The 12,578-nt window shown below is 58.8% G+C and overlaps 1 protein-coding gene across 3 annotated transcripts in view; it reads left to right on the top strand.

Annotated features, from left to right (window-relative positions):
* COL5A1 (collagen type V alpha 1 chain) overlaps positions 1 to 12,578 on the top strand; it is a 172,514-nt gene that overhangs the window by 60,050 nt on the left and 99,886 nt on the right. For all 3 annotated transcript variants that reach the window (XM_087418824.1, XM_087418823.1, XM_087418822.1), the window contains exons 5-8: positions 8,947 to 9,078; positions 10,317 to 10,454; positions 10,981 to 11,244; positions 12,242 to 12,409. In XM_087418824.1, coding sequence (XP_087274950.1) covers positions 8,947 to 9,078; positions 10,317 to 10,454; positions 10,981 to 11,244; positions 12,242 to 12,409 — 702 coding nt within the window. The remainder of the gene's footprint in view (positions 1 to 8,946; positions 9,079 to 10,316; positions 10,455 to 10,980; positions 11,245 to 12,241; positions 12,410 to 12,578) is intronic.

The raw sequence follows: 12,578 nt of genomic DNA, 5'->3' as shown, positions 1-12,578 counted from the left end.
CCATGCTCCCTCCTCTGAGGAGCTTGTCACAAAGCGTGTGTCCCATGCTCAGCGATCTCCCCGTGCGCAGTGTCCCCAGGCTTGCTGCTCTGAAAGTCTGGAGAGGAGAAGGATGGAACAATGTGACTGATGTGTTGCCCAGGTGACAAGTGTGGACCTTTGGAACTGGGGCTGGGCTGGTCATCTGAATGTCCAGAGTGAAATATCTAGGGCTGCACAGCCAACAGGGAAAGGATGTGAGACCCATGCTCTTTATAGAGTCTTGTGGGTTTTTGAGGAGGGGGGCCTGTCAGCCTGGCCCCTACCACTGCCTCTGCTGCCCTGTCCCTCGGTCTGTGGACGAGGTGTCCCCTGTGCCCCTGGCCCCACCCTGGAGCCTCAGGTATGGCATTGCACAGCCTGCACCAGTGCAGGTGTGAGTAGACTCGACCCTGGACACCCTGGAGCAGCACCTGGCCGGTGGTGCAGGCGAGAATTGGGCTGGGACCGGAGGCAGCCACATGGCGGAGGGAAGGTCACAGATGTCGACCAGCGAGGCAGGGCCTGGGAGGGCAGCAGGAAGTGGTTTCTGACCACATGGAAATCTTTCTTTAACACTCACCTAAATAGTGTCAGACTGGCTCGCAGACTCCATGGGTACTCTGAAAATCATGGAAAATGTGATTTAGACCTCCCCTGGCTCGGGCCCGTCCTCTTCCAGGTGTGACTCCTGGATGAAAATGTCACAGCAGGATTTTAAATGTGGTTTGTTTGGGCCTCAAGAGCTTGAACAGCGGAATCAGGTGGCCCTTTCTGTGCAAAGTCTCCCAGGACATCAAGGATGTTGCTCGTAGAAGGGCCCCCCAGGAGGGTCCCCCCGGCCACTGCAGGCTGGTCACGTCCGTCAGAACCCACCAGGCTCCCCGGGGAGGACAGCTTTGCCTGGTGGACAGTGAGGGTCTGTGCCTGCGCGCATCCCTGCTGCTCTGTGGACCCGTGAGTTGGTTCCCGGTACTTGTTGAGAAATGCAGCCCTGCCCCAGCTCCTGTTCACAGGGGCCGTGGTGGCTCCACCCTCCCCGCAGCCCCCAGGCCGGCGTTGCTTCCCCCTCGTTGTACAGACGAGGAAGCCATGGATCCACACCTTTGGAGAAGGCACCTCCGTTCCACTGGTTGGGATGGAAACCCAGGTGTGCCGCCCCCAGAGCCCGGTGCTCCCACCTCCTTCCTCTGCCCATCTGGAGAGAGCCCAGCGGGGAGCCCGGCACCCTCTCTGAGCCGGCCGGTGGGCACACTGACTCGGACCGGCTGCCCTTTGCACGGGTGGTGCAGATTTGTGGCCAGAGCCCGCTGGCAGCGGGAAGGTCAATGCTGCCCTCTTGTTTTGCTCCCTGGACAACAGACAGCGTGCTCACCCACCACGCCTCCCGCATTCTTGAACAAGAAGTGTTTGTCTTCTCAAATTATCTGGGTCTCTGTTTAGGGGCGTGAAGTGCTCTGGCTAAAATTAGACTAGAGAATCCACAGGAAAAGCCGAGGGCGCGGCGGGATCCCCGGGGCCTGTTTGGGTTGGACGCGGAGGGTCGTGGGGCCGGGCAGTGGTGGCGGGCGGGCTTCCCCAGGGACCCGCGGGATTCTTATTGAAAGAAGGGACGCAGAATCAAACGGCAGGGAGAGGAAGTGAAGAGCCGGTTGGTGATGAGAGGGGCGGCCACATGGACACGCAGGCTGGGAAGCGCCACAGCGAGAGCCCCCCTCGTCTGGGCAAACTCCACGTTTTCCGACTCCGCAGCCCCTGAGGTTGCAAAGCTCTCCAAAGAAAACTCTGCAATTTCCTCAGCTCGGCACAGAAACGCAGCCTGGGTAAAGTCTCGTTATTGGAAAAGGCAGGACTGATTCCCTCAGCACAATGCTCCTGGCTCAGCCAGGGCCAAGGACGACACGCGCCCCGCTGTGTCCAAGTGGCCGAGGGCTCGCGGGCCGCACTGCCCATCCTGAGCAGGAAGAGGGGGCGCTGACGGCCGCCTAAGGCCTCGGGGCTGTGCAGCAGAGCAGGCTGGCCGTGATGACTGCCGGGCACGGTGGCGGAAGCTTCTAGGGCCCCAGCAGAGCTTTGTTGACCTGTCGGGGGCAAAAATCGGGCGTGTAAAGGGAGAAAGCGGTCCTCATCAGAGTGAGGGACGGAGTTAAAACAGCAGGCACCTCCTCCTCTGGGCGGGTGATTTGGGCCTTGCGGGGGAAGCTGCGTGGGGCCACTGGGTTTGGGGCTTGGCATTTAGAGCTAACCTGAGTGACCAAAAGGCCTGGCTGGGGATCAAAGATGTGGACTCAAGATCACCCTGTTCACCAGGCCAGGGGGCTGGTACCTGCCTGGGTGAACTGACAGCGTTATTTATGGGAGCTGGAAGCCCGAGGTTGCCGTATGCGCAGGACATAGCACTTGGACAGCAAGGAGACCAGGCAGCTCTGGCGTGGGAACCATGGGGCGGTGACTCGAGAGCCCCCACTCTGTGCCCTTGTGAGAATGGTGCTCCTCTCTGGGCCTCAGTTTGTGCGTCTGTGAAATGGAGACAAGAGCGGGAAACGAGGTCCTGCTCACTCCTGGAGAGGCTGTGAGGACGGGTCGGGGCTCACCCCTGTGAGCACAAAGGAGTCGAGGAGTCTCTCTCCCCGAGACACGATGTGGGCTGGGAGCGTGAAACACCAAGGCACGCAGCAGGCAGCACAGGCTAAGAAAGGGGTCAGGGTCTGTACAAGCAGCTCTAGGACCCTGTGGGCTGCTGCTGAGGGAGGGGACCGAGTCGCAGGCCCCTGGGTGTCACCCCAGTGCCCTCCGCAGGTCAGCTCTGGGCAGGGGCCTGGGTTCAGAAGGTTTCTGAGGTTGTATCTGGGCTCAACAAGAAAAAGTACAGTGGGAGACGAGCTCTCTGCAGAGTGCGCACAAGGTATCTGGTGTCCCCAACCTACAGAACAAACTCGAAGTCCAGGGGAACCTGAAATGAATAAGCGGAGGTTGCGTTCTGGCTGTGCAGCATCTCGGCGGCAGGGTCTGTCCCTCTGCCTGGGGTGGAGGAGAGTTGGGGGAGGCTGGAGTTTTCTTTGGCTGAATGGGAAGACCGAGGCTCCCAGAGGCTTCGTCCTGTCTGGGGTCGCCCAGCTGGTGGACAGCTAGGCTGGGACATTGTCGCACGTGCCCCCTTGCTTCAGAGAGAAATTGGCTGGCTCTAAGTTGACATTCCAGAAGGAACAGTGCGTGCCCAGGAATTCCTGAGGCCTCACTGGGGACGAAAGCAGGGGCGCTTTCCTGCGGGGCTGCCTTTGGCTCGAAACGTAAGGTCGGACGTTGTCTGAAGACGAAGGGGCCCTTCTCAGTCCTGCTGCACCTTAGAACGGCCAGGGCTTCGTGGATCCCGGACCCCACGCCCCACCCCAGAGCCCGTTATGTCAGAGTCTCTGAGGGGGGCCTGGGTTCCGCGGGGTCCCCTGCTGGGCGTGGGGCAGGAGGACACAGGACTTCTCTTTGCCTTGGACCCCTCATGGTATTTACGGGGTCAGTGAAGGTCATGGGTACCCCATGACCCCTCATCCGGGGCCACCCGATGCCCCTCATGATACCCCACCCAGGGGCTGCCTGTGCCCCCCCACCCCATTAGTGCTTTTGGGTCCAGCAACCGTCTCGTCTCTGCTCAGAACAGTTTTCACCCACAATTGGGAAGAGAGAGGTAGGAGCCTTGACCAGGCCCCACAGCCCCCCGGGACAGGGCAGGGGTTGTACCTGGCTCTCTGGCTTTGTGGTCCTCGTGGAGCATCCAGGGGTGTAAGGCCCCCGTGTGCAGGGAAGAGCTGGTGGGTAGGCTGGAAGGAGCCCTGGATGAGGATCTGGGTCCAGAGCTGACCTGGCTTCCTCTATGCTCTGAGCACGAGCCTTAACACCTGTGCCTCAATTTCCCCTTCTCCACAGTGGGGAAGGGGTGTTCTGAATGACACACCTAGAGAACAAATGGGCACGTTTTTTGAAAACCCACTGGAGGATTTGGTGGGAAAAATGATTTTAAACAAGTCTGGGCGTTTGCAGAGGAGGGTGCGCGCTGGAAATGAAGGGGGCTTCATGCTTGCAGGGGCCACTGTGCCCGGGTCTCGACTGAGCACGGGTTCACTCTGCTGCAGTTTGGGGGAGCGGGTGGGACAGGCGGGGCACCGGGGCTGGCTGAGAGCCGGGTCAGCACGGACCTGTGCTTGGATTCCAGGGCCTGGGGTGAGTCTGCGAGAAACAGCCCGCTCCCTGCCTCTTCATAGCGTTTACACCCAGCCTTCAGCCGTGCTCACTGCCTGATGTGTGGGCGGTGTGTGCCACCTGTGCGGGGCCGGGTGCCCTGGGATACAGGGACATAGAGATGTGCCGGGCACGGCCTGAGGCCTTGGGCTTTCCGGGGAGGCAGGCTGTTTACCAGACAACTGTGCTGCAGCGTGCTGGCTGCTCGATCAAGGGGCGCATCCAGTGCCAGCAGTCACAGCTGCTCCCCAAAGGCCCCCCAGCCTCCTCTTCCTGCCAGGAACTATATTTGGAGAACATATATTCAAATGTCAAGCTGCCAATTGAAAGGAGAAAATATTTTATTTGAATTGGATGAAATCTGAACTAGAAGTCATGTTGTTTAATAAAAATGTGTGGTTTTGATTCACTGTCCTGTCATATGGTTCTCATCTGCTGGAGAGTTTAAAACGTGGGCCAGGAGCCTCTGACGTCCAAAGGAGGAAAGAGGGAGAGGGGGAGAGGGGCAGAGGGACAGAGAGAGAGCACGAGCAGGTGGGCGGCTCTGTCAGTCAAGGGAGATGGAGAGCATCGTGAACTTGGAGAGTGAAGCTTCTGGTTTGGGTGCTGGCATGGGGAGAACATGTAAAATGCTGAGAAGTGGGCAAGTGGGGCCCCTCTCCTGCTCTGTCCCCTCGCGATGCCCCCAGTTTGTTGTGGTGGCCCTGGGGCTGGGGCAGCAGCAGACAGCTCACCCAGCATCCCCACTCTTCCCGAGAGGGACGAGACTAGTGGCAGGATGGCAAAGGGGCTGCAAACCGTGCCCCACGGGGGCTGTGGCCGGGCTGTGGTCCAGTGACACTGATAGGCGGAAGGTCCATCTGCATGTGCGGCCACAGGCAGAGCCAGACATGGGGGCTGACCTCAGAAAGAGGAACTCTCTACTCCTTAGAGCCGTCTGCACGGAGTCAAGTCTGCCTGGGGCGTTCTGAGCTCCTTGCTCATCATTTGAGGTTTTCAAACCCGAGTTGTGGGGCACGTAGTTGGAACCATGCCTCAGAGATCAGGTAGGGATGGGCCTTTTCTGGACTCTAGGGTTGTCACCCTGCCACTGCGTCACCCCTACTTTGCCCCATCTCTGGGCCAGTTTTCCCACAGAGCCTTTGGGATGCTAAGGAGGGTGGTGGATCCTGTCCCCAGGGCCGTGCACACCACCAGCACCTTGCTTCACAGACCCCGGGAGGCCATCTGGGGACCCATGCTTAGTGACTTCGGGTGACACATCTCCCCAGCCCTGCTGTGGTCCAGTGATGAGAGTCCATATCTGGCCTATTCCTGTGCCTCTCTCTGCCTTCCTGGCACAGCCTGGGGTCTGGCACAGAGAAGGGGCTCACACACTTTCACCAAGTGAACGGCAGGTTGCACGTGGCTTCCTTGCTTGGGCCTGTGGTTCCAATATGTGCAGGGTGGGCACCGCCTCCTTTGGGTCAAGCTCACGGGCACTGTGTTCTTTTGCTCCACTTGTGGCTCTGCCTTTCAAGAGCAGTCCATGCCTTTTGCTGGACCATGGCACAGCAGGGCCAGAAAGGGATGGTGGATGTGTGGGGGCATCAAGGAAAGCCAGGTGAATACATGGTCTGGATATGCATGTGATCTTATCCGTGGAGTACAAGGCAAGCACAAGGTGTTAGGGAGAGTGTGGGCACTGCCAGGCCGTGTTCTGGGCTGTGGCTGCATCTGCTGTGTGTGATGCAGTGGCTAGCACACTTAGTAGGTGCTTGAGAATTGCTACTGAATGAGTGGATGGATGGTGAGTGGATGGATGAATGGAAGGATGGATGGATGCGTGGGTGAATGGATGGATAGGTGCATGGATGATAAGTGGATGGTGGATGGATGCATACATGGATGGATGGGTGGGTGGGCGGATGGATGCATGGACGGTGGATGGTGGATGGATGCATGGATGATGGATGGTGGATAGATGCATACATGGGTGGATGGATGCTTGGATGATGGATGGTAGATGGATGCATGGATGGGTGGATGGATGGTGGATGGATGGATGGTGGATGGTGGATGGATGCATGGATGATGGATGGTGGATAGAATTATACATGGGTGGATGGATGCATGGATGATGGATGGTGGATGGATGCAAGGATGGATGGATGGATGGTGGATGGATGCGTGGATGGTGGATGGTGGATGGATGCATGGACGGTGGATGGTGGATGGATGCATAGATGGGTGGATGGATGTGTGGATAATAGATGGATGGTGGATGGATGCATGGACGGGTTGGTGGGTGGGTAAGAAAGAGCTGGGCTCTTTGCTGCAGTAAACGTGCCCACCTTTTCTCCCCTCCTTGAGTGCTGAGAGCCGTTGCTTGTTGAGTCCCCTCTGAGTGTCCACATCCACTGGCCCCTCCATGTGTGCGTGCTTGCCCCTCTTTCAGAAGTGTTGTCCTGAACACAGTGTTCTCTTCCCTTCCCTCCCCACATGTGTGCTGCCAGGTTCCCACTCCTCATCCACCTGGGACCTTTGCAGCCTCTTGACTCCTACAACCTGCCCTCCCTTTGAGACTGTACCTGAACACCGCACCCCGCCTTGATCTCAGATCTTTAATACTCCTTACTGAGTGCCTTCTGTATACAGGAGTTTTGCCTGGAGGACTTGTAGCCTCCACAACTTGGTGAGGTGGATATTACAACTTTTGTGCTCGTTTTTCATGGAGAAAAAAAGCAAAGCTCAGAGAGGTGAGCAGACTTACTCTGGGCCACGCAGCTAGAAGTGGCTGTACGGAGCATGCCCTTGCCCCGTGTGCCCCTGTGGGTTGGTATTCCCTCTGCCCTCAGCAGCCAGTTCATGTGGCTTACCTTCCCCGGTGTGTCCAGTGTGCGGGGCTCCCCCTCCATCCCAGGTGCAGTGCCAGACCCAAATCAAGTGTCTCCCTGGAGGAGAGCTGCCCACCACACGATGACCGGGGTCTGCAGACAGAGCTCGCAGTAGTGAAGGTCCCCCTGCCTCTCCCAGCACCCCAGCACCCAGGGCCCGAGGTATGCAGGGTGACTCGCCGGGGTCACAGCACACAGCAGGAAGCACCTCAGAGTCTCTGGGGCTGCAAGCCAGAGCGGAAGGGTCTTCTTGGAAGAGGCAGGGGCTTGTGCCTGATGGAGTGAAAGTGAAGGATACACCGTGAGAAGGTGCCGCCCTCCGGGTGCAGCCTGTGGCACCTGGACACTGTGACCCACTGGGTGAGGGTTTCACGGTGGCCTCAGGGCCTGTCCTTTACTGTCACACATAACATATTCCGGAAAAAGTGCGTGCATGGTGAGCGGCAGCATTGCAGTGGGCACGTGGTGGGACGGGCTCTGGGACCAAGGCGTGCAGTCCTGGCACAGCCCCTAATTACCCCCGCCTGGGGCACCCTCTCCAAAGACTGAGTGCCAACATTCGGCGTGCTCGTCCACATCCTTTCCCGCCTGTGAGCTCTGCAGGTCTGTAGTGATGGGAGCCGCGCAGGCTGTGTTGAGCGGGCCCCGCCCTGCTGCTGTGTGACTGTGATGCCGGGCAGGTGGTCTCTCTGGGACTCAGTGTTCTCTGCTGCAGAATGAATTAATAGGACGTAATTCGTAGGGTTCTTGTGGCAAAACGGGATGGTGGCGTGCAGCCTCCTTGCCCCGTGCCTGATGTACGCTCAACACTATCTAAACATCAGTCATGCATAAAATCTTTACTCTATCAGTCGGTTTATATCCGTCTGATTGGGGCCAAAAGACCCTCTGCCTGGGGGACCTCGAACCTTTGATGACGTTTGTGAGACCTGTGCTTCTTAGTGCTGGTAGAAGCCCTTTCGTTTCTCCATTGTCTGTACATCTTGATGAAAGCAAATGGAATAAAATGGTTGCATGCCCTTCCTAGCTGACACGGTGGGACTCTTCGCTGCCAGGAGCATGCCTCAAAAAGAATCAGAAAGTTCAGTGGTCGGTGGTGTGGGTTCATCCATGTTGTGGCATGTATCAGTACTTCATTCCCTTTTATGGCTGAATATTATTCTGTTTTATGGACGGACCACACTTGTTTATCCATTCACACATGGATGGACACTTGGGCTGTTCCCCGCTCTTGGCTGTTGTAATGAGAGCTGCTGTGGACATAGGTATGCATGGACTTGTTGGAGGCCCTGTTTGTCATTCTTTCTTGGGTGAACTGATTTGGGTGAATTGTTTCTGTACCTGTCTTAGTTCTTAGGATTAGAATTGCTGGGTCATGTGGTGTTTTGCCTCTTTAAAAATAAACCCTGCTCCCCCATGGTTGGGGGTGATGGGGAAAGAGGCAGGGTACCTCCAAGCCCTCACAGTTTAGGGTGGAGGAGTTTACAGGTGGCGTGTATCACCCATGGTAGACAAAAGCTGGCAGGTGCCTAACAGGTGTCTGATGAATGGATGGATGGGTGGTTGGCTGGGTGGATGGTGGATAGATGGGTGGACAGATGGGTAGGTGGGTGGGTGGTTGCGTGAGTGGGTATATGGACAGATGGTGGATGGGTGAGCAGGCCAACCTGGCTTGAGTGGCTCTTGGCGGCAGCAGCTCCCCAAGAGGAAGGCCAGCCCTGAGGACAAGCTCCTCCTCATAGGCATGACGCTGGTCTCCTGGGTCTCCATGTGAGTCTGCCGTGTGCTGCTCGTTCACAGACTTTTGTTCTTTTCCCAGGGTGACATCCAGCAGCTACTCTTCGTCTCGGACCACCGGGCAGCTTACGATTACTGTGAGCACTACAGCCCTGACTGTGACACCGCAGTCCCTGACACCCCCCAGTCTCAGGACCCCAACCCTGACGAATACGTGAGTTAATCCGCTGGGTTCCTCTGGGGACCATGGGCAGACCCGCCGGTGGGGGTCAGGCAGGCAGGGTGGGGGCGGACACAGGAGCCAGGGACCCCTGTCTTAAATGAACCGCTGGGCGAGCATGTGAGTTGATCCAGGAGACAGTCGTGGGATGCCTGACTCACTTGAGGAAACTGTCCGTGCTCCCAGAGCGACGGAGTCACAACGGGTGTTTGTAAAGAAGCTTTCACAGAAGTTTCTAGATGAAAAGGGCGAGGTCTCTCTTACCTCTGGCTTACAGGCTCCCCACCACGAGCCGTGGTGCCCGCGTGGGCTAAATCTGCTGGGTGCTCTGGGGCTTGCCCAGTGGTGGGAGCTTAGGGCCGTTGTTGCAGAATGATGGGTCCTCTGAGCCCCAGAGCGGCAGCGACTCTGCAGAACAGCCTGGTCCCCAGTGTTTCAGGGGTGTGTCCGATGTCTTCGTCCTCTCCCCATGACCTCCTGTGGCCTGTGGGTCGGCCTTTCTCGTCCACCTGCCCCCACACTCCAGCAGACCCTGGCTTGTTATTTGCAGTTCTTTCTGCCACTTCCCAGTGAAAATCCTCTCCCACCCCCTGCTCGGATGTGACTCCCATTTCTTTAAAGCAGTCTTCAGTCCTGCTGTTTGTTTCTCCTCCGGGTCTCCCTCCCGTCATCACCAGTCCTGAAGCTGCAGGTCCGTGGCACAGGCACATCTTATCAACCCTGAGGACGGGGCTGGACGGTGCTCCTAGCTGAGTTCCCGCGGCCGAGGCCTCCTGGCCGTCCCCCTCCTAGTTCCTCACGTGGAAATGGTTCTGAGGGCGAGACCTTCTCCTCTCACCGTGAAGTCCGCCCCGTTGTGGTGTGGGGCTTCAGTGAAGGTCAGGGGGCATCCTGAGTGACAGTGGCATTGCCAGCCCAGCCCACAGTTTGGCTGGTTGTCTGGCCCTTGGCTTCTAAAGGGTCAGAATGTCTGGAGCTTTTAGGACCCCACTCTCCTTGAAGGGGACCTGGGGTCCCCCGTTTCCTCCCTTGGGCTTCTCATGGGGCTGGCTCTCCTCCCCAAGGAGCTGGAGGGGAAGAACCCCATTCAGGGCCCCCAGCGTCTCGTGCCTGGAGCTGGGCACGACTTTCTGGTGTCCACTGTTCCCGGCTGAACCCGGGGGATGGAGAAGAAAGCAGCCTGTCTGTCGATGGGCCTCCTCCTTCCTCACGTGGTCCCCGTTTACTTTCAGTACCCAGATGGGGAGGGCGAAGGCGAGACCTATTACTACGAATATCCCTACTATGAGGACACAGATGACACGGGCAAGGAGCCCACCCCCACCAAGACGCCTGTGGAAGCTGCCAAAGAGACTACGGAGATTGCCGAGGTCTGGGCCAGGCGGGCTGCTGGTCCCTGGAGGCCGTGGTGTGGTGGGGGAGGGCGGGAAGGAGCGGTGGCGAGGTTGTGCGGGGCCGTTTGGTGATGCGTGGAGACTGGGAGGTGGTGAGTGGAAGCTCAGCGGGGGAACGAGTGACCCAGTGACCGAGTGACCGTTTGTGCTTCGTGCCCCTGGGGAGTGTTGGGCAGAGGGCTTTTCATGGTGACACGTGACGTCAGGACACAGAGATGTGAAGGAGAGCAGTCCCCTCCCCACAGGTGGCCGGGACACCGGCCCATATTGCTGTAAGAGTCTGGAATGTTCTCTTACTTTTTTTTATTTTGAGACACAATTCACTCTTTCCAAGTGTGTAATTCTGGGGTTTAGTCCACGCACAGGACTCTCCTGGGCCGCAGTCCGCAGGGCTCCCTGCGGGCCCCCAGGCTGGTGCTTGGCAGCTCCCTCTCAAGCCGCAGAGGAAACCCAAGACCTGGTCCCCGATCCCTAACCGCCTCTCTCTGCCCGGGGCTCCCAGGAGCTGACGCTGCCCCCCACGGAAGCCGCTCCAGTGACCGACACCAGCCAGGGGCCTGGGAAGGAGGAGGATGTCGGCATAGAGGACTACGACTACGTGCCCAGCGAGGACTACTACACGCCCCCGCCTTACGAGGACCTCAACTACGGCGAGGGCATCGACAACCCCGATGAGAACCCCGACGAGAACCCCGACCAGCTCCCTGACCACGGAGTGGGGCCCGAAGTTCCCACCAGCACAGCCAGCACCTCCAACGGTTCCCACGTAATTGCCTTCCTGCCCTGTGGGCCTGGTCTGGGGAGGGGCAGGGCTGGGGTGTTCCTCCTTTCTCTGCTTTTCACCTTCGCTGTCCTGGGGTGGCTCCCCTGCACCCCGGCCCTTGGGCCCTGTGCTGCTGGGCCGTTTACATGCTCCCCAGGGATACCCAGCCAGTTTGGAATCACCAACCTGCTGAGTGACCTCAGGGTTGTCAGTTTTTCGTCTGCAAAATGGGTGGAATGAGCCCCACCCTCCGGGTCTCTGGGGTCCAAGTGGAGACGGATGAGGTCATGTGTGTTCGCAGACAGTGTCCCTCTGTGTGGCTGGGGGGGTCAGGCTGGACAGGTGCACGAGTTGGGGATCTGGGCGAGCACAGGAGACGTGAGGCCGGATAATCTGGGGCCCGACCACGGGCCTTCCTGCCAGGCACGCCTGCCTGAAATCTCCGCCAGTTCCCTCGAAAGTTCTGTCCCCTCTCGACCTCAGTGCTCTGCTTTACAACACGGCACTGGTGACGCCCGCCTCTTGGGGTTGTTGCCAAGGGTTCAGATGAGGGAGGAGTTTAGCACAGCCCACAGCACTGAGTGAATGCTCAAAAATCGCCAGACGTGATGCTGGAGTCTTGAGGGCCACCGAGCAGACACACTGGCTTCTGATGGGTCCACACCCCTCTGTCGGCCGGCGTGGAATTAGGGGCACCTCATCCCGGGGTGGTGCAGTCTGGCGCGGTGTGCCGATCCCCAGGCAGCCCTAGCTTGTCACGGGGTCTTGGAGGGTTTGGGGTGACAGTTCCCCGTCGTGAGGGGGGAAGATGTGTAAGGAGGCCCCCAGTGGTCCCAGGACCCCTACCAAGCGAGGCTCCAGGCTCCAGGCGTTCTGTGGCCTGGGAGGCCGCTGTCCCTGGAGGCCCGAGGCTGGGGGCCCAGAGCCCGAGCAGGGAGGGACCTCTGTGTCCAGTTACCTGGTGTCCTCCGGGTGACGCTTGCTGCCCCTCTCCCTGTAGCCGGCTCTGCCTCCAGAAGAAGGAAGGGACAACCTGGAGGAGGAGTTCACCGAGGAGACCATCAAGAACCTGGACGAGAACTACTACGACCCTTACTACGACCCCACCATCTCCCCGTCGGAGATTGGGCCCGGCATGCCTGCAAACCAGGACACAGTCTACGAGGGGGTGAGGGGGCTCGTGGGGGCTCCTTCTCGGGCCCCTCGGGGTGGGGCAGCTCTCCCAGTTTCGACGGCCCTGTGGCAGCAATCTCCCTCACCTCCCTCTCTGGGTCCGGGGGGCCCAGTGGTGAGCAGCCCTGCTTTGTAAGCCAGACAGGTTTGGGGCGACCTGGACC

This window comes from Ceratotherium simum, chromosome 29 (genome assembly GCF_057802395.1).
Source record: "Ceratotherium simum simum isolate JZ-2026a chromosome 29, ASM5780239v1, whole genome shotgun sequence".
Lineage (NCBI taxonomy): Eukaryota > Metazoa > Chordata > Mammalia > Perissodactyla > Rhinocerotidae > Ceratotherium > Ceratotherium simum.
Note: the sequence above shows the minus strand (reverse complement) of the source record. Positions and strands in the feature narration are given on the sequence as shown.